This window comes from Vollenhovia emeryi, unplaced genomic scaffold, assembly GCF_000949405.1.
Source record: "Vollenhovia emeryi isolate VEMERY1.0 unplaced genomic scaffold, V.emery_V1.0 DF939134.1, whole genome shotgun sequence".
Classification (NCBI taxonomy): Eukaryota; Metazoa; Arthropoda; class Insecta; order Hymenoptera; family Formicidae; genus Vollenhovia; species Vollenhovia emeryi.
The window spans coordinates 1,995,524-2,017,269 of NW_011967232.1; the positions used below are offsets into that span (position 1 = coordinate 1,995,524).

Below are 21,746 nucleotides of genomic sequence, written 5' to 3' on the forward strand. Positions count from 1 at the left end.
TTTTCCTAAAAGTGCTCAAAAAAATGTAGTGTATAAAATCTCGTGCAAAGACTGTGACGCTTCGTATGTGGGCCAAACAGGTAGATTATTAAATACGAGAACTAAAGAACATCGCAATCACATTAACAGAAATACCCAACAACAGTCAGTAATTACTGAACACAGACTCTTAGGCCATGAATTTGATTGGGACAATGTTGACATTCTAGATAGAGAGACATTTTTATATAAACGACTAATTTCTGAAATGATTCATATAAAAAGACAAAAGTCTAGACTTAACTTACAGACCGATACCGATCTTTTAAATACATATGACCATATTATTGACAACATGGATGATATTTAAAAATTTGACACTAGCAATATAGTATAGTTACATTACCAACTCAAATATTGTTATGGCAATCCTGCTACACCGTATAGACTTATATCTTCGCATTACCACCAGTCATTGTCAATTGTTATTTACCACTCGTCGTGACTGTCCTCTCTTAACTTGGGTGAGTTATCACATTTCAAAGTTTAACGAACAATTTAACGAAATAGATTCTTAAACTTTTAGAATTATCAATTATACAAATCGCACTCTTTACTTGGCAAACACCAGTTCAAAGACAAAATTGCGTTGATAATAGATGACAGTCGTGCGAACAGTGGATCAGATTAAGTCTAATTATTTATAATCAGGTATTAATCACTACATTGTAAAAAATTCATATTAATATGTTGTAACATCGCTTAATCTTACTTAGTATCATAACTTTTATCCCAGCTTCACTGAGGATGACCCAAAAACGGGTCGAAACGTTTGGATCTTTTAATAAAGTGTGTTTTTTCAAAAAACATCGATAATTTCGCACGGACACCTGCTGGAGGCTCGCATTGGCCATTTCTCCCTACCTACCTTTATTTGATTGAGAGCCGTCACTACAATTTGAAAGTAATAAAATATGGCTACAACTTCTAATAGACTTCTAATTTCCCACATTTTGAAGTAGTCCAATTTCACAATTATATGGATATTTTAAATTACACTGTTCTAGTAACTTACAATATTATTTTGGTATACATGTAAAAATTTTGATTTATTTGTACTTAATTAATTATTCTACATAACATTGATCAAGTTGTAGCAATTTACATATATTTAATCATTAAAATGAGTAAAATACATTATTATATCTTTACTAACGAGTTTGAATACATCTAGACTCCCATTTACTTTTACGATACCTTCTACAAATAGTCGCGGTATTTGTACGTCAATTTCCACATGAAAGACCTTTATCAGTGTAATGTGCTCTTACATCAGAAAAATGACTTTGGGATAATCCGATGCAAGTGAGATTAAAGAACCTTACATCTCCACGTAGCGCACCAGAATTGAATACAGCTTTACCATAATTGTAAAATAGTGGATCCAAAGGTGGCAAATCATATTCCGGTAATCCTACGAATAGGAATAAGACATACTTGAACATATGAATAAATAAACTTTATACATTGCTTATATACATTACTCAATGAATTAATTTTCTTTATTAAAATTGTTTAATAATTATAAATATTTCTAATGTCACTGTGACGTCATTGTAAATAGTAATGCACATATTTTGTTTAAAAGACACGGAAAATTAGAAAAAGAAAAATGTTTTTTAAATGCATACCTTTAATAAATCGTCGCCAAGCTTCCTCTAAAGCGCGTTTTAAACAGGTGGAATAATCAACCACATTCCGTTTGCAGAAGGTTACGGCTAAATAGAAACCGAAATAAAATATGAAGTAAAGATAGTAAAAATAGAAAAATACACGAATTTTTATAAGCATATATGTATAAATTAAGCTTTAATTACAATTTTTTAATTTTTTTATTGTACATTTAAATACAGTATATATTCGATGCTTATGTTTTGAATATGAAAAACAGATTCTTGTTTAATCTGATTTTATGATAAAATGTACAATGCTCTATATAATTTGCCATTCTCGTGAGTTGCAATTATTACTTTCAAATATAAATGAAACTATTACTTGTTTAGAAAACTACGACATGAATGTCTTCTAATAATATCAAATAATTCTTTATAATAGACCGATTAACGAACACAGAAGAACAATTACACAATTTCACGAGGAAATAATTTTTTTTACTTTTTAATAGTTACTTTTAAGTAGACAAGGACCTTTACATTTTTTATGTTAAAAACGATGTCGCAACACAGAATTCATAAGTAAGGTTTTTGAGATAATTGAATATTAAGATGTTAATAATGGTTTCTTTGCAATATTTGCAATGTTTTTGTATGATCAAATAATAAAAGAAGGAGCTCAGAGCCAGAACAAGATTGTGGTGTCCAAACAACTTTTTACTTAATTATAAATGCATATATGCCTTTCGGTCCTTATTGGACCATTTTCTGGCTCTGAGTCTCTTATTTTATTAGTCGATTTTATCATACGAGCCACTGTTATTTATTATATGTTTTTGTGAGTCGAATTGATGATGTTTTAAAATTCTAATCAGATGTCATGAATGCATTGGTCATTCTCTATAAAGTAAATTTTTTAGATGTTTGTATTTCACTTTTCAACTTTTTATTTAGCATCAAACACGTAGCTTGAAACAAGTTTTGACGGTAAATCTAATTATAGAAATGTTCAGGTATTGCAATGAAAAAAATATGACTGAAACAGTCTATTCACTTGTTATACCTTTGTTGCTGCAAAGATATACATACGTGTTAATATTATATTATTGTCTGTTTTGGAGTCACGTTTATATCAACTTTATATTGGTGCTTTGCAATAGCAACCCTCCGTGCATATAAAATAATATAGACAGGGTGTTCCGCAGTGTCCTCACCGTTGTTCACGGGAAGGTATCCGTAACTAAGAGGTGAGGCGGGTATTACATAACACCTTGCATATGAACAAAATAATCTCAGAAAAATATTATCATTAACTTTATTGTTTTGATACACGTATAGTAATAATTAATGATTTATAAGATAAATAATAAGTAAATTTCTAATGCGTAATTTAATCTTTTTCTAATTAAAAAAATTTTTTAAAGGTATTCAGTATTCGACATAATTAATATATAATTTTCCGCTTAAGTTAATACTTCAATTTATTTATACATTATATTTACATATAACATTTGAAAACAAATATTAATTAAGGAATAAGCTAATGAGACACATTTAACAATATATCTTTTGCAAAACTGAACGTGTCCTCAAATCTAGGAAGAATTTAGCATTTATTTGATGTATGTACAATAAAAATATTAATTTTATGGAAAAACTTCTGAAAAGGGTACTTTGGAGAAGATTGCATTAGGAAATTCAGCCAACCATGGATCCCATACTTTGACCACGAATGGTAACATTGTTCGAAATATTGCTGGCCAATATTCGTTTACAAAATTAACAACAACATCATCTGTAAATAAGAAATGTTTTTCAGAAAAAATCAAATCAACACAAAATTTTATATAAAAATAATATTTGCAGAATTAACAACTTTTATTTTGAAATTTTATGTTTGTGAAAAGTAAATAAAATAGTAAAATCTTAATAGAAAAATACTGTGATAAAGGCAAAAAATAACCATAATTTATAATGGACTTCTAATTTTTCTCATTGTTAAGTGGTCTAATTTTACAATTATATGGATATTCTAGTGTACACTGTTCTAGTAATTTATAATAATATTTTTGTATCTATGTACAAATTATAATTTATTCGTATTTAGTTAATTATTCTACGTTATATTGATCAAGATGTTGCAATTTGCATATATTTAATCGTATTAAAATAAAGTAGATATACGTATACATTCTGATAATTTACGTCGACTTTTCTCTTTCTTCTCGAGCGAGTCTCTTGTCTTATAAGAGAACGTTCATTGTTTTCTATCGTGATTTATAATTACAGTTATTATCTATTACATCTTGCGTTCTTCCTTACATCCTTGCAAGTAATGTCAGTGCTACGATACTTTTGGAATGTGAGATAACGAGATACATCGACGTTTGTCTCAAGAGACACTAAGATTTTAGTTTATAAATTCGTTTCATCAATTGTGGTTGAAACTTCTTTTTCAAATTATTCCGTTTTGTTTCCGCCGTATTGTACTTTACATGATTTCAACTTTTGTAGATAAATTTTATATACACTAAAGATGATCCAAATGGGAATGAAACGTTTGTGATTTGAATTTACAATTTTAATATTAAAAGTCCGTGATGACGGACAAGATTACGCCTTAATCTTTGCGTACGGCTCGCATTGGCTTTGCATTCCTTCACCGGCTGAAATTTACTGCATATTTGGTAGGATAACAAAAATGTATGTAGTTATATCTAAATGTGTTTTAAACTTACTAAGCTGTTTGCTGCTTTCGATTAAATTGTCGGCATAAAATTTCATTTTCCCAATTGATGGAGTTGCATGAAAATGTTCAACAATCCACGTATCATTTACTAGGTGTCCTGTCAAATCCCATGTTGTTCTGGCATCATGTATGGTTAGGTTAAAATAACCTGTTACGTTAATAATAACAATGATATATGTATAAATATATATTATTTTTCGCTACAACGAGAATTTTAAACAGTTGTACCGATTCTTTTTAGAACTGCTAAATTATACTTAGTGATTACTGTAATAATTAACTTAATATTAGAAGTAGATGTATGTGTAATATATATTTTATATTGTATACAGAGTGTCTCAAATTTAAACTTCGGGAGTGTGTAGAGAGCCGAGCAGAAATTAAGAAAAACGTACTTTGGAAATTTGCTATTATTTATTGCAGAAGTTATGTTTATTAGTTTTGTATTTTATTAAACGATTTGGAATTTAGATTTTGAATTTGCAATTAAAGTATTGATAAATGATAGTATTTGGGTTCATCATTTTATAAAATTTGTCATCTAACATAAGAGAGAATTCCATGCTTCCAACTAGCACCGGCGTATCTCATATTGGCGATCTGCTGTCGCTAATATGAAATACACAGGATAAAAATAAAAAATCTGTAAATTTGTTACTTATCAGATTATTTAAAAGAATGATTTTTTTAAACAACATAGAAAGTAATTAAATACCTTTTAAGAAGTATTTCACATTCGGATAACTTACCCAATACATTAACTTACACATATTAAATATGTATACATAAAGGTACATATTATGAAATTTACTAAACTGTAATCATTTTAATTGATGTTTTGCAACACTTTAATTGAGTTAATAAGGAGATTGTAACACAGCATTGATTATGCTAATTCCTTTGTAGAAATAGTGTGTAACGTGTAGACATATATGATTATACTTATTATATAATAAATAGGAATATATCTAATAAAATTAATAATGTGTGTTTGTTTATATAAAATGAGTAAAATAGATTATCGTACTTTGAGTAAGAAACTTGAATACACTTAGACTGCCATTTATATTAAAGGAACCCTCTGCAAACAGGTACGGTACTTGTGTGTCAATTTCCAAACGGAAGACGTCATCATTGTAATGTGTTCTTATATCCGAAAAATGCATTTGGGATAATCCAGTGCAAGTAGTATTGAACACAATTAGTGTTCCACGTACTTCACCAGAGGTTAATATATATTTGCCGTATTTATAAAATAGTGGATCCAAAGATGGAAAATCATATTCTGGTAATCCTGCCAACAGGAAGAACGCATATGAAAATGTGTTTAAATAACTTTATACATTGTTTATATACATTACTTTTTTACTTAATATTTTTGTTAAAATCGATGAATATTTATAAATATTTCTAATGTTACGTTAACGTAATTGTAAAGAGTAATGCTCATTTTGTTAAAAGGTATGGAAAATAAGAATAAAAAAATGTATACTATTTAAATGCATACCTTTAAGAAATCGTGGCCATGCTTCTTCTAAAGCGCGCTTTAAACAGGCTGAATAATCAACTACGTCTCGTTTGCACGTGGTTATAGCTGAATAAAAACAGTAATACAATAAGAGAAATACTTTAAAATTGTTATTACACATAATCTAAAGTTTAATTTTTTTTAATTATATGCGTTTTACTCGATGTTTATGTTGTAAGTGAAAAAGCTGATTTTTGTTTAGCCTTTTTCTTTTTATGGTAATGTACTACGTCCCACAACTTAAAAATCTAGATTAGCAAAAATAAAAACTATCATGTACAAATACAAATTAGAACATTACTTGTTTGGAGAAATATGAAATGAACGTTTTCGAATAAAAGAAAAAATCTCTTATACCATAACAATTGCAGAAGAACAATTATACAAGTTTACACGTAACAACTTTTTATTATTATTGTGAATTAGACAGGATATTTTAAAATACAGTTTTTTATGCTGAAAACATTGTCGCGACATAAATTTCAGAAACACGTCAAGTTGTTGTAATAATTGATGTTTAAAGTGACACTTTTGTGGTACGTGAAACGCTTTTGTAACGAAAATTAATGATATCTAGAAATTTTAATCAGAAACATTAAATGCATTTAATTCTCTGTAAAATACATTTTTTAATTTTGTATATCAATTTTCAGTTATTTATTTCATATCAAACACGCAGACCGAAATAATTTTAGCTGTAAATCTGTGTTATTATAGAAATTTTCAGGTATTTAAACGAAAAAAGAATCACCACTATTACATTATGTAGACCGTCTATTCACTTGTTACACCTTTGTTACTAGAAACATAAACATATAACGTATTAGTATTGCATTAGTTTCTGTTTTGAAGTGATGTTTATATCAACTTTATACTGATGCTTTATTGCAAACTCTTCAGGAAAATGAAATAATTTGTATAAATATTAAAAATAGGAGTTACAATATATTTAAAATGAGTACATGATACAATTTTTAAAGAGATCGACGAAGACTTACGAAGATTGGATTCTGCAGCCGAAAATAATTCAAATATTATAATACCGAGTATACTAAGCGCGTAGAGTAACATTTTCCCTGTTTCATATACGTGCACAAAGTGTTGATTCATTATAGATTCTGCGTTTTATATTACAAGTTCTCAAGGTCTATTATTAAAATTTTATTATGCTGACGTATATGAGAGATAAACACATATATTACTCAAACTTATGTAATCTTTAGCGTGTAATTATCTTATGTAAGAATCATATCTCACAATAGAAGACTTTTCTTTATTATAATATATGTATACTAATTAATACTTTTCTTGGACAGCTGTAAATGATATATTTTATAAACAGTTATATTTAAAACATTTTTTAATTTATAAGAGTGTCGATGCGTACGTGGTAAGTTGGTTATCTTCCGGTCGGACTTCGACCGATATGTACTATTTCGAGCTTTGATTGAAGCTCTCGGTGGAAAGCGTAAATGGGCAAAACTGAGTAATGAGTTTCACGCAGAAGGCGTGTGAGATTGCTATATTCCTTTATTGGTACGGTGCACAGTGTCAGGAGCTAGCGTTCCGAGGATCGAACTTCGCCACGTGGCGAATGGCGGACGTCGCTTGAGGCGTCTGACGCGATGAACAGCCGTGAATGGATCGATGGTCCGTGTACGGAATGTGCGCAAGCCATCTTCACTTCAACCGATCGTTCGCTACGTTCGCTGTTCGGGGAGCTTTCGTCAGACCGCCCGAGATGCGATTGCAAAATCTCGACTTGTTTTTGAATCGTTTTGCAACACGTTCTCTAACAATCGTGCGTGTTGCGAACTCGCTCATTCAGTTCACTAAGGCAAAAGTATGCGCGCCGCAATGATCGAGCGATCCGCTCCGAATTCGATTATGGCGAGTGATCGCCGTGCGATTCGCGCAGGCTTCGACGATCGCGCCGCGATTACCGCTCATCGCCGCGCATGTGTTCCCTGGATCTATTGACAACTCCAACAAGGAGGAAGAAAATGCATAAAAGAGAACAATGCTTGGAAAAAAAATTGTAAAAAATTTGTAACTATTTACGTATCTGTTGGTGAGTTATGAAAATGGTTTAAATCTATGTTACTTAATATTTTATTTTGAAGAATTTAACTTTACTTTATTATAATTTTTATATAATAAGAGAACGATATCGTTTATCTACAGCATGTATGTGCAATAGTATGAAGTAGAAGAAATATGATTATATGATATTTATTATTTTAATACACGTGGAGTCTGTAATTTATGAGATAAATTATAATAAAATTCCCAACACGCAATATTACCTTTTTTAAGTAAAAAATATTGTTAAATTTAGTAATTATTTTTATTGATTAATTACATTACTTTTAAATATAAAAAATAGAAAATATTTGTTTTAAATGGGTCACTTCGCGGCCGATTTTCAGTTCACTTCGCCCGCCGCTAGTCTCTTTACCTCGCCGTCCTGCGCAAAGCCCACGAGCCGCTCGAGGTTCAGGAGCGTGAATGTCTTTTCAATAGGTTTTCTCGTCACCCTTGAGGTACTATTGTTAACGCCTTATTTTTTATAGTAGTATCCACAGTAGGCATAATCCACGGATTTTCGCGCGGGACGGCGAGGTAAAGGGAATAGCGGCGGGCGAAGTAAACTGAAAATTGGCCGCAAAGTGACCTATCTCGCCGAGCTCTGCAGTATTCTATCGATGTAGATACAATAAACATATGAATTTTACGGAAAAACTTCTGAGAAGGGAACTTTGGAGAAGAATGCATTAGGATACCTAGTTAACCACGGATCCCATAAGTCGATCATAAATGGCAACATTGCCCGATATATCGACGGCCAATATTCGTTTACAAAAGTAATAATAACATCACCTGTAAATAAAAAATGTTTTTCAGTAAACAAATTAATAGGAAATTTTACTTGAATATAATATTTGCAGAATTAACTAGGTATTTTTATTTTGCAATTTTTTGGGCCAATTTCACAAACGTCGGTTAACTGCTAACCGAAGGTTAATTGATTCTCTCTCTCTTCTTAGAGAACAAGATAGAAAAAGATAGGGAGTTGACTGAACGTATTCTGGTTAACAATTAATCGACGTTTGTGAAATTAGCCCCAAGTCTGTACAAAATAAATAAAATAGTAAAATTCTAATAGAAAAATATTGCGACAAAGGTAATAAAATATGACTACAACTTCTAATAGACTTCTAATTTCCCATATTTTTAAGTAGTTCAATTTCACAATTATATGGATATTTTAATTTACACTGTTTTAGTAACTTATAATATTATATTATATTATTTTCGTATACTTGTACAAATTATGATTTATTTGTTCTTAATTAATTATTCTACGTAATATTGATCAAGATGTAGCAATTTACATATATTTAATCACATTAAAATAAATTAGATATAGGTATATACATTCTGATAATTCAATGCATATTTGGAAGGATAAAGATGTGTAGATACATCTAAATTTGTTGTATACTTACTAAGCTCTTTACTGCCTTCGATTAAATTGTCGGCATAAACTGTAAGCTTTCTCATTGATGGAGCTACACGAAAATGTTCAACAATCCACGTATTGTTTACTACATGTCCTGTTAAATTCCATGTTCCAGTGACATCAACTGCGGTTACGTTGGTGTATCCTGTTACATAAATTGTAACAATTACATAAATATGTATTATTTTTCATTACAACGGTAATTTTAAAAAGTTTTAACTACTTCTTTCAAAATCGTCAAATTATAAACACTTATCATTAATTAATTTTATATTAGAAATAGATTTATAGTTGTATAATATATTTTATTATAAGTTACGTGTACATAAATATAGGATAAATTGGCCGAATATATGAAATAGGTTCCTGACATGATTGCTTTTAAACAACCAAAAACAATCATCCCTTCTCAAGTAGCAGAACTTCTTTGTCTTTCGACAGTGTATAAGTAGTAAGTCTACGACATCAATCCCTGTACGCACAAGATTTTTGTTTATAATGTGTGAAAAATTGATTATTAAATTTTCTAATCTTCCGAAAGTTAAAAATACATATACCAACACAAAGCGTTTTCACGTTTATGATTACTATTGGTTTTATTTGCTATCCTATAGTTTCACGTGATAAAATTAATGAATAATTGGTTTTCTTAATGTAAGGGCCTAATAATAAACAAAGTGATGTAAAATTACTTATATAAAATATGCAAAATGAGTAGCCTCGAATTACGTTGAACTGTGTTAGATTTTAGTTGTAATATCGATTACCAAAAATTAATGTTTTTATTTGCTACAGATGTTACGGTGTTCATATGTTTTATATTTTATTAAATATTGATTTCATATTTTGTTGCAATTACAGTATTTATATATGATAAAAAAGGTTTGATTTTATCACGTTATAAATTGCTTCTCTCTCCTAATATAGGTATGAAACAGTATTATTATCATAATTCAAACTATATTGGCGATCCCTTGTCGTTAATATCGACTACTAAGAGTTAAAAGAAAGGAAACGCAATATCTTGAAATTTCGTAATATATCAGTTTTGGATTAAACGTTCTTTCGATGAACACATATACCGTCTTCTTAAACAATTCAGAAGATGGTGAAAATGCTTCCGAGAAAAAGTATTCCATTTTCGGGTAACTTACTCTATATACATATACTTACACATATACATATACATGTATACTATTAAATACACAAGACTGTGTATTTAATGTGTGACTGTGAAACTGTAAATGTTTTAATTGATGTTCTTAATCATTTTAATGGATTTAATAATGAGATTATAACAAAACATATGCTAATTCTTTGTAAAAATGACGTATAACGTGTATACACACATGATATACTTATTATATATTATATATTATATATGATTATACTTATTATAAAGAGAAATATATCCAATAAAATAAATAATGTATCTTCGTTTATGTAAAATGAGTAAAATTATCTTACCTTCACTAACAAGTTTGAATACATTTAGACTGCCATTTACTTTTACGATACCCTCTACAAATATTCGCGGTACTTGTATGTCAATTTCTACATGGAAGACCTCATCAGTGTAATATGCTCTTATATCAGAAAAATGACTTTGGGATAATCCGATGCAAGTGAGATTAAAAAATCTTATATCCCCACGTAGCGCACCAGAATTGAATACAGCTTTACCATAATTGTAAAATAGTGGATCCAAAGGTGGCAAATCATATTCCGGTAATCCTACGAATAGGAATAAGACATACTTGAACATATGAATAAATAAACTTTATACATTGCTTATATATATTACTTAATGAATTAATTTTCTTTATTAAAATTGTTTAATAATTATAAATATTTCTAATGTCACTGTGACGTCATTGTAAATAGTAATGCACATATTTTGTTTAAAAGATACGGGAAATTAGAAGCAAAAAAATTTGTTTAATGGATACCTTTACTCAATCGTGGCCATGCTTCCTCTAAAGCGCGTTTTAAACAGGTGGAATAATCAACCACATTCCGTTTGCAGGTGGTTACGGCTAAATAGAAACCGAAATAAAATATGAAGTAAGGATAGTAAAAATAGAAAAATACACGAATTTTTATAAGCATATATAAATTAAACATTAATTAAAATTTCTTAATTATTTTTATTGTACATTTAAATACAATATATTATTCGGTCCTTATGTTTTGAATATGAAAAACAGATCCTTGTTTAAACTGTGTTTTTATGATAAAATGTACTATGTTCCCTAATTCACCATTCTCATGAATTGCAAAAATAACAATTATTACTTGCAAATAAAAATAAAAATATTACTCGTTTAGAAAACTATGACATGAATGTCTTCTTATAATAGGGAATAATTCTTTATAATAGATCCATTATTGAACACAGAAAACAATTACACAAGTTCACAAGAAAAAAATGTTTTTATTATTTTTAAGTAGACAAGAGGACCTCTAGATTTTGATGCTGAAAATGATGTTGCAATACAGATTTCATATGTAAAGTTTTTGAGATAATTGAATATCAAGATGTTAAAAATGGTTTCTTTGCGATATTTGCAATGTTTTTGTAAGACTAATTAATGGCAAACCTTTCGTGCATATAAAATAATGTAGACAAGGTATTCTGCAGTGCTCTCACCGCTGTTCACGGGAAGGTAGAGGGGACTAAGCAAACAGAAAAGTTTTTTACCATTTTCCAGTTGGAGTTTTACGCGCCGCGCGTAAGCAGTGGATGGGCAGCGTCGCGCCTCCCTGCCCCTCACCGCGCATAGCCACGAGAGGAGGCCGATGGGTGGACGCATCTCACCGCGCGTGGTGGGATTGCCACTTACATTTGGCAGTATATCGGGCTAATACGGCAATTTTTTATCCTCAATATCTCGATAACTATTGCTGCATTGCAAAATAGTTGAGAACTTTTCTGTTTGCTTAGTCCCCTCTACCTCCCCGTGAACGGCGGTCAGAGTACTGCGGAACACCCTGTATATTAATAGTGAGAGTAATAATTTATTAAAAATGAGTGTATGAGATAATTTTTTAAAACTCTATGAATACTTACGAAAATTAGATTCTGCAGCAGAGGATAATCCAACTATTGCAATGCCGAGGATACAAATTGTAAGCGCGTAGACTGACATGTTTTCTATTTCATATAAGTATACATAATGTGCCTGACCACGGATTCTGCATTATATATAATTACAAGTTTCAAGGTTTTCTATTACAATTTCTAACGATGATGACGTGTATGACAAAAAACGGTATCTAAAGTGTTATGTCATACTCGCCTCACTTCTTATTTACGGATAGAGCGGACTAGACTGACAATGAGTCGAAAAGTCCATTACAATTTTGCAATTTTTGCAATAATTAACGAGTTATTAATTATTAAAAATCGCTGTATTAGCCCGTATTCAAACGCGCGGTGAGATGCTATTATACGTAGCCGTTGCCGTGTGTCATAAACAACTCCCCGCGCACCTAGCAATACCGATCGCGGGACGGCCGCATCTGGCTGCGCAATTAAATTGGGCGGTAGGCCGGGCGAAAATAACGATTTTTAATAATTAATAACTCGTTAACTGTTAAGAAAATTGCAAAATGGTAGAGGACTTTCCGACTCATTGTCAGTTTAGTCCGATCTATGCGTAAATAAGAGGTGAGGCGGGTATTACATAACACCCTGTATATGAATAAAATAATCGCAGAAAAGTACGATCATTAACTTTATTGTTTTGATATACCTGTTATAGTAATGACTCATGATTTATATGATGAATAATAAGTAAATTGCTAATGCGCGATTTTATATTTTTCTAAGTACAATAAAAACTTTTTTTAAAGGTATTCATTATTCTATATAATTAATATATAATTTTCCGCTGAAGTTAATACTTTAATTAATGTATATTTTATTTACTTATTTACTTACTACTTCTTACTAATTTAATTTATTTATTTACTTATTTAATATATTACATTTTATTTACATATAATTTGAGACGGGAAACTTATAGTCAACCCAACTGGCTGATTATTTACACAATTGTGTGATAAATTGATTAAATAATTAGCCAGTTGGGTTGACTATACGTTTCCCGTCTCAATTTTTAATCATTACTGATGACAATAAGCAAACTCTCCTTTCGTCGTTTACATATAATATTTAAATACAAATATTAATTAAGAAATAAGATAATGAGACACATTTAACATATCTTTTGCAAAACTCGACGTGTTCTCAAATTTTGGAAGAATTTAGTATTTATTTGATATAGGTACAATAAAAATATTAATTTTATGGAAAAACTTCTGAGAAGGGTACTTTGGAGAAGATTGCATTAGGAAATTCAATCAACCATGGGTCCAATGTGTTGACCAAGTATGGCAACATTGTTCGAAATATTGCTGGCCAATATTCGTTTACAAAATCAAGAACAAGGTCATCTGTAAATAAAAAATGTTTTTCAGTAAAAATCAAATCAACACAAACTTTATGTAAATATAATATTTGCAGAATTAACTACTTTTATTTTGCGATTTTATGTTTGCAAAAAGTAAATAAAATAGTAAAATTTTAATAGAAAAATATTGTGATAAAGGTAAAAAATATAACTATAATTTATAATAGACTTCTAATTTTTCTCATTGTTAAGTGGTCCAATTTTACAATTATATGGATATTCTAGTTTACATTGTTCTAGTAATTTATAATAATATTTTTGTATCTCTGTACAAATTATGATTTATTCGTATTTAGTTAATTATTCTACGTTATATTGATCAAAATGTTGCAATTTGCATATATTTAATCGTATTAAAATAAAGTAGCTATACGTATATACATTCTGATAATTTAAGTAGACGTTTCTCTTTCTTCTCGAGCGAGTCTCTTATCTTATAAGAAACCGTTGTTTTCTATCGTGATTTATATTTACAGTCATTATTTAATACATCTTGCATTCTTCCTTACATCCTTGCAAGAAATGTCAGTGCTACGAGACTTTTGGGATGTGAGAGAACGAGATACGTCGACGATTGTCTCAAGAGACACAAAGATTTTAGTTTATAAGTTCGTTTCATCAATTGTGGTTGGAACTTCTTTTTCAAATTATTCCGTTTTGTTTCCGCCGTATTGTACTTTACATGATTTCAACTTTTGTAGACAAATTTTATTTACACTAAAGATGATCCAAATGGGACTGAAACGTTTGTAATTTGAATTAAAAATTTTAATATTAAATATCCGTGATGACGGAAAAGATTACGCCTTAATCTCTGCGTACGGCTCGCATTGGCCTTGCCTTCCTTCACAGACTGATAATTTAATGTATATTTGGAAAGATAACAAAAATGTATGTAGTTATATCTAAATGTGTTTTAAACTTACTAAGCTGTTTGCTGCTTTCGATTAAATTGTCGGCATAAAATTTCATTTTCCCAATTGATGGAATTGCATGAAAATGTTCAACAATCCACGTATCGTTTACTAGGTGTCCTGTCAACTCTCCTGTTGCTCTAATATCATGTGCGGTTATGTTAAAATGACCTGTTACATCAATTATAACAATAATATATGGGAATTTTAAACAGTTGTGCCGATTCTTTTTAGAACTGCTACATTATAATCAGTTATTACTATAATAATTTACTTAATATTAGAAGTAGATGTAATATATTTTATATTATATACAGAGAGTCCCAAATTTAAACTTCGGGAGTGTGTAGAGGTCCGAGAAATTAAGAAAAAAGTCCTTTGAAAATTTGCTCGGTTTTATTCTACTTATTATTAATTTACAGGATCTCTACACGCTCCCGAAGTCTTGACGTTTAAATTGGGGACGCCCTCTATACACATAGGGTGAACCGGCCGAATATAAAATTCCTAGCATAATTGTTTTAGACAGCCAAAAACCATCATCTCTGAGGCCCGTATTCATAATCAGGGTGCCTATCATGGAAATGTTCTGAATGGATTCCGATCGGCATCATTTATGAACATTTCCATGATAAATATCCAGATCTCATATACTGTCTTGAATTTATCGAGAGATGCTGTATGGAACGTTTCAATGGCTATGAAATATCTTAAGATGATCTTAAAACAATCTTTAATATATGATCTAACTATAAATACCATCATTATAAAGCAGCTGAATTTGTTTATTTTTAGAGAGTGTGCAAGTGGTGAGTCTGTGATGTTGATCTCGGTACGCACATTGTTTTTGGTTACACTTAGTGAAAAATAGATTATTTAAGTAGTCACTTTTATGACTTATATTACTTTTATTTGTTACACTATAGCTTTGTACTATAATTTTAAATAACAAAATTTATAATTGGTTTTCTTAATGCAATAGTCAAACATAAAGAAACAGATAATCGATGACAATTACTAAAGTGGACTATACTAAAACGTAAAAAATTAGTTTTGTTTGAATTTTATTGAGTTAGTAATTGATATTAGTTTTAAAAACATCGATTTCCAAAAATGAATATTTTTATTATTTATTACAGAAGTTATGTTTATTAGTTTTATATTTTATTAAACGATTTGGAATTTAGATTTTGAATTTGCAATTAAAGTATTGATATATGATAGTATTTGGGTTCATCATTTTATAAAATTTGTCATCTAACATAACAGAGAATTCCATGCTTCCACCCAGCACTGGCGTATCTCATATTGGCGATCTGCTGTCGCTAATATGAAATATACAGGATGAAAATAAAAAATCTGTAAATTTGTTACTTTTTCAGATTATTTAAAAGAATGGTTTTTTAAACAACATAAAAAGTAATTAGAAACATTTTAAGAAGAAGTATTTCACATTCGGATAAATTACCCAATACAAAGTCACACATATATGTATACATAAAGGTACATATTATGAAATTTACTAAACTGTAATCATTTTAATTGATGTTTTGCAACACTTTAATTGAGTTAATAAGGAGATTGTAAGCACACAGCATAGATTATGCTAATTCCTTTGTAAAAATAGTGTATAACGTGTATACATATATGATTATACTTATTATAAATAGGAATATATCTAATAAAATTAATAATGTGTCTTTGTTTATATAAAATGAGTAAAATAGATTATCGTACCTTGAGTAACAAGCTTGAATACACTTAGACTGCCATTTATACGATAGGTACCCTCTATACGCAGGTACGGTACTTGTCCGTCAATTTCCAAACGGAAGACGTCATCATTATAATGTGTTCTTATATCCGAAGAATGTATGTGGGATAATCCAATGCAAGTAACATTGAGCAGAACTAGTTTTCCACGTACTTCACCAGAAGATAATATATATTTACCGTATTTGTAAAATAGTGGATCCAAAGATGGAAAATCATATTCTGGTAATCCTGCCAACAGGAAGAACGCATATGTATATGAAAATGTGTTTAAATAACTTTATACATTGTTTATATACATTACTTTTTTACTTAATATTTTTGTTAAAATCGATGAATATTTATAAATATTTCTAATGTTACGTTAACGTAATTGTAAAGAGTAATGCACATTTTGTTAAAAGGTATGGAAAATAAGAATAAAAAAATGTATACTATTTAAATGCATACCTTTACTAAATCGTGGCCATGCTTCTTTTAAAGCGCGCTTTAAACAGGCTGAATAATCAACTACGTCTCGTTTGCACGTGGTTATAGCTGAATAAAAACAGTAATACAATAAGAGAAATACTTTAAAATTGTTATTACACATAATCTAAAGTTTAATTTTTTTTAATTATATGCGTTTTACTCGATGTTTATATTGTAAGTGAAAAGCTGATTTTTGTTTAGTCTTTTTCTTTTTATGGTAATGTACTTACTACATCCCACAACTTAAAATCTAGATTAGCAAAAATAAAAACTATCATGTACAAATACAAATTAGAACATTACTTGTTTGGAGAAATATGAAATGAACGTTTTCTAATAAAAGAAAAAATCTCTTATACTATAACAATTGCAGAAGAACAATTATACAAGTTTACACGTAACTTTTTATTATTATTGTGAATTAGACAGGATATTTTAAAATACAGTTTTTTATGCTGAAAACATTGTTGCGACATAAATTTCAGAAACACATTAAGTTGTTGTGATAATTGATGTTTAAAGTGACACTTTTGCGGTATGTGAAATGCTTTTATAACAAAAATGAATGATATCTAGATATTTTAATCAGAAGTAATGAATGCATTTAATTCTCTGTAAAATGCATTTTTTAATTTTGTATATCACTTTTCAGTTATTTATTTCATATCAAACACACAGTCCGAAATAATTTTAGCTGCAAATCTGTGTTATTATAGAAATTTCCAGGTATTTAAACGAAAGAAGAATCACCACTATTACACTATGTAGACCGTCTATTCATTTATACACCTTTGTTACTGGAAACATATACATATAACGTGTTAATTTTTAATTTTCAATAATGCAATAGAATGCAATAAAAAAAATTATATTATTTTCTGTTTTGGAATGATGTTTATATCAACTCTATATTGGTGCTGTATTGCAAACTCTTCTGGGATGTAACATAATTTGTATAGATATTAAAAATAGGAATGACAATATATTTAAAATTAGTACATGGGACAATTTGTAAAGAAATCGATGAAGACTTACGAAGATTAGATTCTGCAGCCGAGAATAATCCAAATATTGTAACGCCAAATATACTAAGCGCGCGGACCAACATGTTCCCTGTTTCTTATACGTGCAAAAAGTGTTGATTCGTTATAGATTCCGCGTTTTATATTACAAATTGTCAAGGTTTCTTATTTAAATTTTAATATTCTGACGTATATGAGAGATAAACATATTTATAACCCAAACTCGTATAATCTTTAGCGTGTAATTATGTAATCACATAACATAGAGGAATGTCCCCTATTATGAATTTTGCTTCACTCATAATATAGCAGAGTTTATGCTAAATTGATAGGCATCATCTGTTACTTCCACCATGAATTTATTGTCCTTGGAGTGAAACCTGATTAATGGAAAATTGATTATTGGATTGTGTAATCGTTGCGAAAAAAGATTTGTGATTGTATTTGGACGTTAAAACGAAAACCTGCTATCCCATGTACGAATCTTATCTCAGAATAGAGGACTTTTCTTTATTATAATATATGTGTACTAATTAATACTTTTCTTGGACAGCTGTAAATGATATATTTTATCATCAGTTATATTTAAAACATTTTTTTCATTTATAAGTTCGCGTATTGACTGAAGCTCTCGGAGGGAAGGGTAAATGGGCAAAACTGAATAATGAATTACACACAGAAGGCGCGTGAGATTCACTATATTCCTTTATTGATATAGTGCACAGTGGATCTAGCGTTCGGAGGATCGGACTGCGCCACGAGTCGAGTGGTGAACGTCGCTTGAGGCGTCTGGCGTGATAAACAGCTGCGAATGGATCGATGGCCCGTATACGATATTTGCGCAAGCCGTCTTCACTTCGACCGACCTTTCGCCACGTGCGCCGCTCGCGGAGTTTTCGCCGGACCGCCCGAGATGCGATTGCACAATCTCGACTTGTTTTTCAAATCGGTTTTCAACTCGTTCGCTGGCAATGCGTGTTACGAACTCGCTTGATCGCTAAGATAAATATATGCGCGTCGCAATGATCGAACGATCTGCTCCGATCAAGATTGTGGCGAGTGATCGCTGCGTGATTCGCGCGAGCTTCGATGGTCATGCCGCGATCACCGCGCATCGCCGCGTACTTGTTCCCCGGATCTACTCACAACTACAACAAAGGGGAAGGAAATGCATAAAAGAGAACAATGCTTGGAAGAAAAAATTGTAAAAAATTTGTAACTATTTACGTATCTGTTGGTGAGTTATGAAAATGGTTTAAATCTATGTTACTTAATATTTTATTTTGAAGAATTTAACTTTACTTTATTGTAATTTTTACGTAATAAGAGAATAATATCGTTCATCTACTGCATGTATGTAGTATGCAGTAGAAAAACTATGATAAAATGATCTTTATTATTTTAATACACGTGGAGTCTGTAATTTATGAGATAAATGATAATAAAATTCCCAACACGCAATATTACCTTTTTTAAGGAAAAAAATATTGTTAAAGTTAGTAATTATTTTTATTGATTAATTACATTACTTCTGAATATAAAAACATAAAAAATCTACATTAAAATAAATTCTTCAAGTTATTTATTTTACCTGTTTATACACAATAGTTAAAAATAAAGTTTCAAGTTAGGTAGAATTTCAGGGTTGTTAAGTAGTATTCCATATATTTTTGTATTTACTAATGGTATTTCCAGTTTTATAAGAAATTCACATTTCACTAAGGTATAATAAATATACAAGTTATGGAAATACTTTCGAGAAGGAAACATCTGAGAAAAATTTATTGAGAAACTCAACTACCAATGGGTCAACTCTGTCAAACAAGAATGGCATTGTTTCGCGATATACCAACGGCCAGTATTCATTTACAAAAGTTATAACAATATCACCTGAAAATAAAAGGTCATATTTAAATGTGTATTTCAGTAAAAAACAGCTTAACAAGTAACAAATCAACGAAAGATTACATCTTAAAAATAAATCTAGGTTCAAACCCTGGCTGAGGTGATTCTTTTCGCGATAAATTTAGGATGAAATATTTAGACACTAAACAACCTGTCACGGCTCTTAGTCTTATATTCCTTCAAATTTATTACCTTTGAGCCATACGAATTTTATTAATTTGTTAAAAATAAATATAGTCATATGTATCACTGTTTTGCACTTTTGATTTCATATTTATAGAGACTGACAGTCTCTATAATTACTTATATTACACTTACGAAAATAAATTTATCATTGCATACGTACAAATTGCGTGATATTATATTTACCTGATTATTCTATCAGTAATAATACAATACTAGAAAAAGTAACGATTAATGAAATTACATCGGAATTAGTTTAATACTTACTGAATTCTTTACTGCCTTCTAACAAATTATCAAAAGACACTTTAAACTTTCCAATTAATGGAAGGAGACGAAAATGTTCAACAATCCACGTATCGTTTGCTACGTGTCCTATTAAACTGCATGTTCCCCTAATATCGTTCGCAGTCACAGTTAAATGACCTTATACATAAAATATATTGTGACAATGACATAAAGTAAATATGAAACATTTTTTATAAAGCAATTATTTCTTTGAAAGTAATTAAATTATGAAAAATATCAATAATTTTATCACAATATTAGTTTTATATTGATATGCATTAATTTATTATACATATATATATATATGCAACATTCACATTTATTTATATGCATGTATGTACATAATGGCATATCTTCGCTCAGGCTATGTAAAATTTATTACCGTACCTTCAGCGGCAACTTTGAATATACTTAGAACACCATTTATTTTCACGGCAGCTTCTACAAACATACTTGGTACTTGACCGTCGATTTCCACACGGAACACGTCATCAAGAAAATATGTTCTTATATCAGAAAAACTAGCCTCCGCTAAACCAATGGCAGAGAGATTTGAAATAATTGCTTCTGCATGCATAAGGTTAGAATTAAATATAATTTTAGCGTATTTGGCAAATAATGGATCTATTGGTGGAACGTCAAATTCTGGCATCCCTGGAATTAAAGTTAATGAGATAATATTAACATTTATATTTTACAGTATTTTCTTCAAATAAAGTACAATTATCCGTATTTTGTTAAAAAAATTGTTTAAAAAACTTTTTAAATCAGTATAAGTTATTTTCTGTTTATTGCTAATGTTAATTAAGTTATAATTAATTTAATTAAGTTTATAATTTTATCTATAATGATTCAGTAATGTAATTGTAAATAATAATAAATATATTTTATTCTAAAGGTATTTAAACGAAGCAATAAAAAATAAGTTTTTTGGAGGATTACCTTTTAAAAGCTGCGGCCACCATGTTTCGTCTAAAGCGCGTTTCAAACAAGAGGAATAATCATCAGAATTCCGCTTACATGTGATCATAGCTGACAAGGAGAAATAGAGTGAAATAAAGTAGTAAAATAAAAATATAGAAGTATAAATTGTTTTAACAATGATATTTAAGGAGTCGTGCTCAGTTAGTAAGCCAAAAAAATACATAATTTTGGGAATTTTTTAGCCAAAACTATGGCCTTTTAAAAAGATGTTCGTATACAGGGTGCTACGCAAGACTTTGACGTCCGGTCATGGGAAGGTAGAGGGGACTAAGACAAACA

The 21,746-nt window shown here is 29.8% G+C and overlaps 3 protein-coding genes and 1 long non-coding RNA gene across 6 annotated transcripts in view; 1 reads left to right on the forward strand and 3 right to left on the reverse strand.

Moving 5' to 3' along the window:
• LOC105567830 overlaps window positions 1-7,245 on the reverse strand; it is a 13,822-nt gene extending 6,577 nt beyond the window's left edge. Inside the window, exons 1-6 of the mRNA XM_012023038.1 lie at window positions 6,928-7,245; window positions 5,909-5,995; window positions 5,429-5,695; window positions 4,391-4,549; window positions 1,671-1,757; window positions 1,269-1,453 (exon numbers count right to left, since the gene is read on the reverse strand). Coding sequence (XP_011878428.1) covers window positions 1,269-1,453; window positions 1,671-1,757; window positions 4,391-4,549; window positions 5,429-5,695; window positions 5,909-5,995; window positions 6,928-7,039 — 897 coding nt within the window. The 5' untranslated portion in view covers window positions 7,040-7,245. The remainder of the gene's footprint in view (window positions 1-1,268; window positions 1,454-1,670; window positions 1,758-4,390; window positions 4,550-5,428; window positions 5,696-5,908; window positions 5,996-6,927) is intronic.
• Window positions 380-1,260, forward strand: LOC105567805. Its single transcript, XR_001009395.1, has 3 exons — window positions 380-503; window positions 566-690; window positions 776-1,260. It is a non-coding gene; the product is annotated as an uncharacterized LOC105567805 (long non-coding RNA).
• Window positions 7,246-8,265: 1,020 nt separating the features above from the next.
• Window positions 8,266-18,209, reverse strand: LOC105567804. 3 transcript variants are annotated; one of them, XR_001009394.1, is made up of 9 exons: window positions 18,121-18,209; window positions 17,065-17,151; window positions 16,579-16,845; window positions 14,854-15,012; window positions 11,402-11,488; window positions 10,920-11,186; window positions 9,439-9,597; window positions 8,608-8,809; window positions 8,266-8,387 (listed from the first exon to the last, which is right to left on the reverse strand). XR_001009394.1 is itself a non-coding variant. In XM_012023001.1 (9 exons), the coding sequence occupies exons 1-8, from the start codon at window positions 18,191-18,193 to the stop codon at window positions 8,661-8,663; spliced, it is 1,248 nt and encodes a 415-aa protein (XP_011878391.1). In that variant the 5' UTR covers window positions 18,194-18,209; the 3' UTR covers window positions 8,266-8,369; window positions 8,614-8,660. The 3 variants fall into 3 exon arrangements, 2 of the variants coding, with proteins under 2 accessions (XP_011878391.1, XP_011878390.1); XM_012023001.1 differs by having other exon boundaries at window positions 8,266-8,369; window positions 8,614-8,809; XM_012023000.1 differs by having other exon boundaries at window positions 8,266-8,809.
• A 1,463-nt stretch (window positions 18,210-19,672) lies between these two features.
• The window catches only part of LOC105567806, a 4,570-nt gene continuing 2,496 nt past the window's right edge, over window positions 19,673-21,746 (reverse strand). The window contains exons 2-5 of the mRNA XM_012023002.1: window positions 21,426-21,515; window positions 20,871-21,137; window positions 20,463-20,621; window positions 19,673-19,997 (exon numbers count right to left, since the gene is read on the reverse strand). Of these exons, the coding sequence (XP_011878392.1) occupies window positions 19,849-19,997; window positions 20,463-20,621; window positions 20,871-21,137; window positions 21,426-21,515 (665 nt within the window). The 3' untranslated portion in view covers window positions 19,673-19,848. The remainder of the gene's footprint in view (window positions 19,998-20,462; window positions 20,622-20,870; window positions 21,138-21,425; window positions 21,516-21,746) is intronic.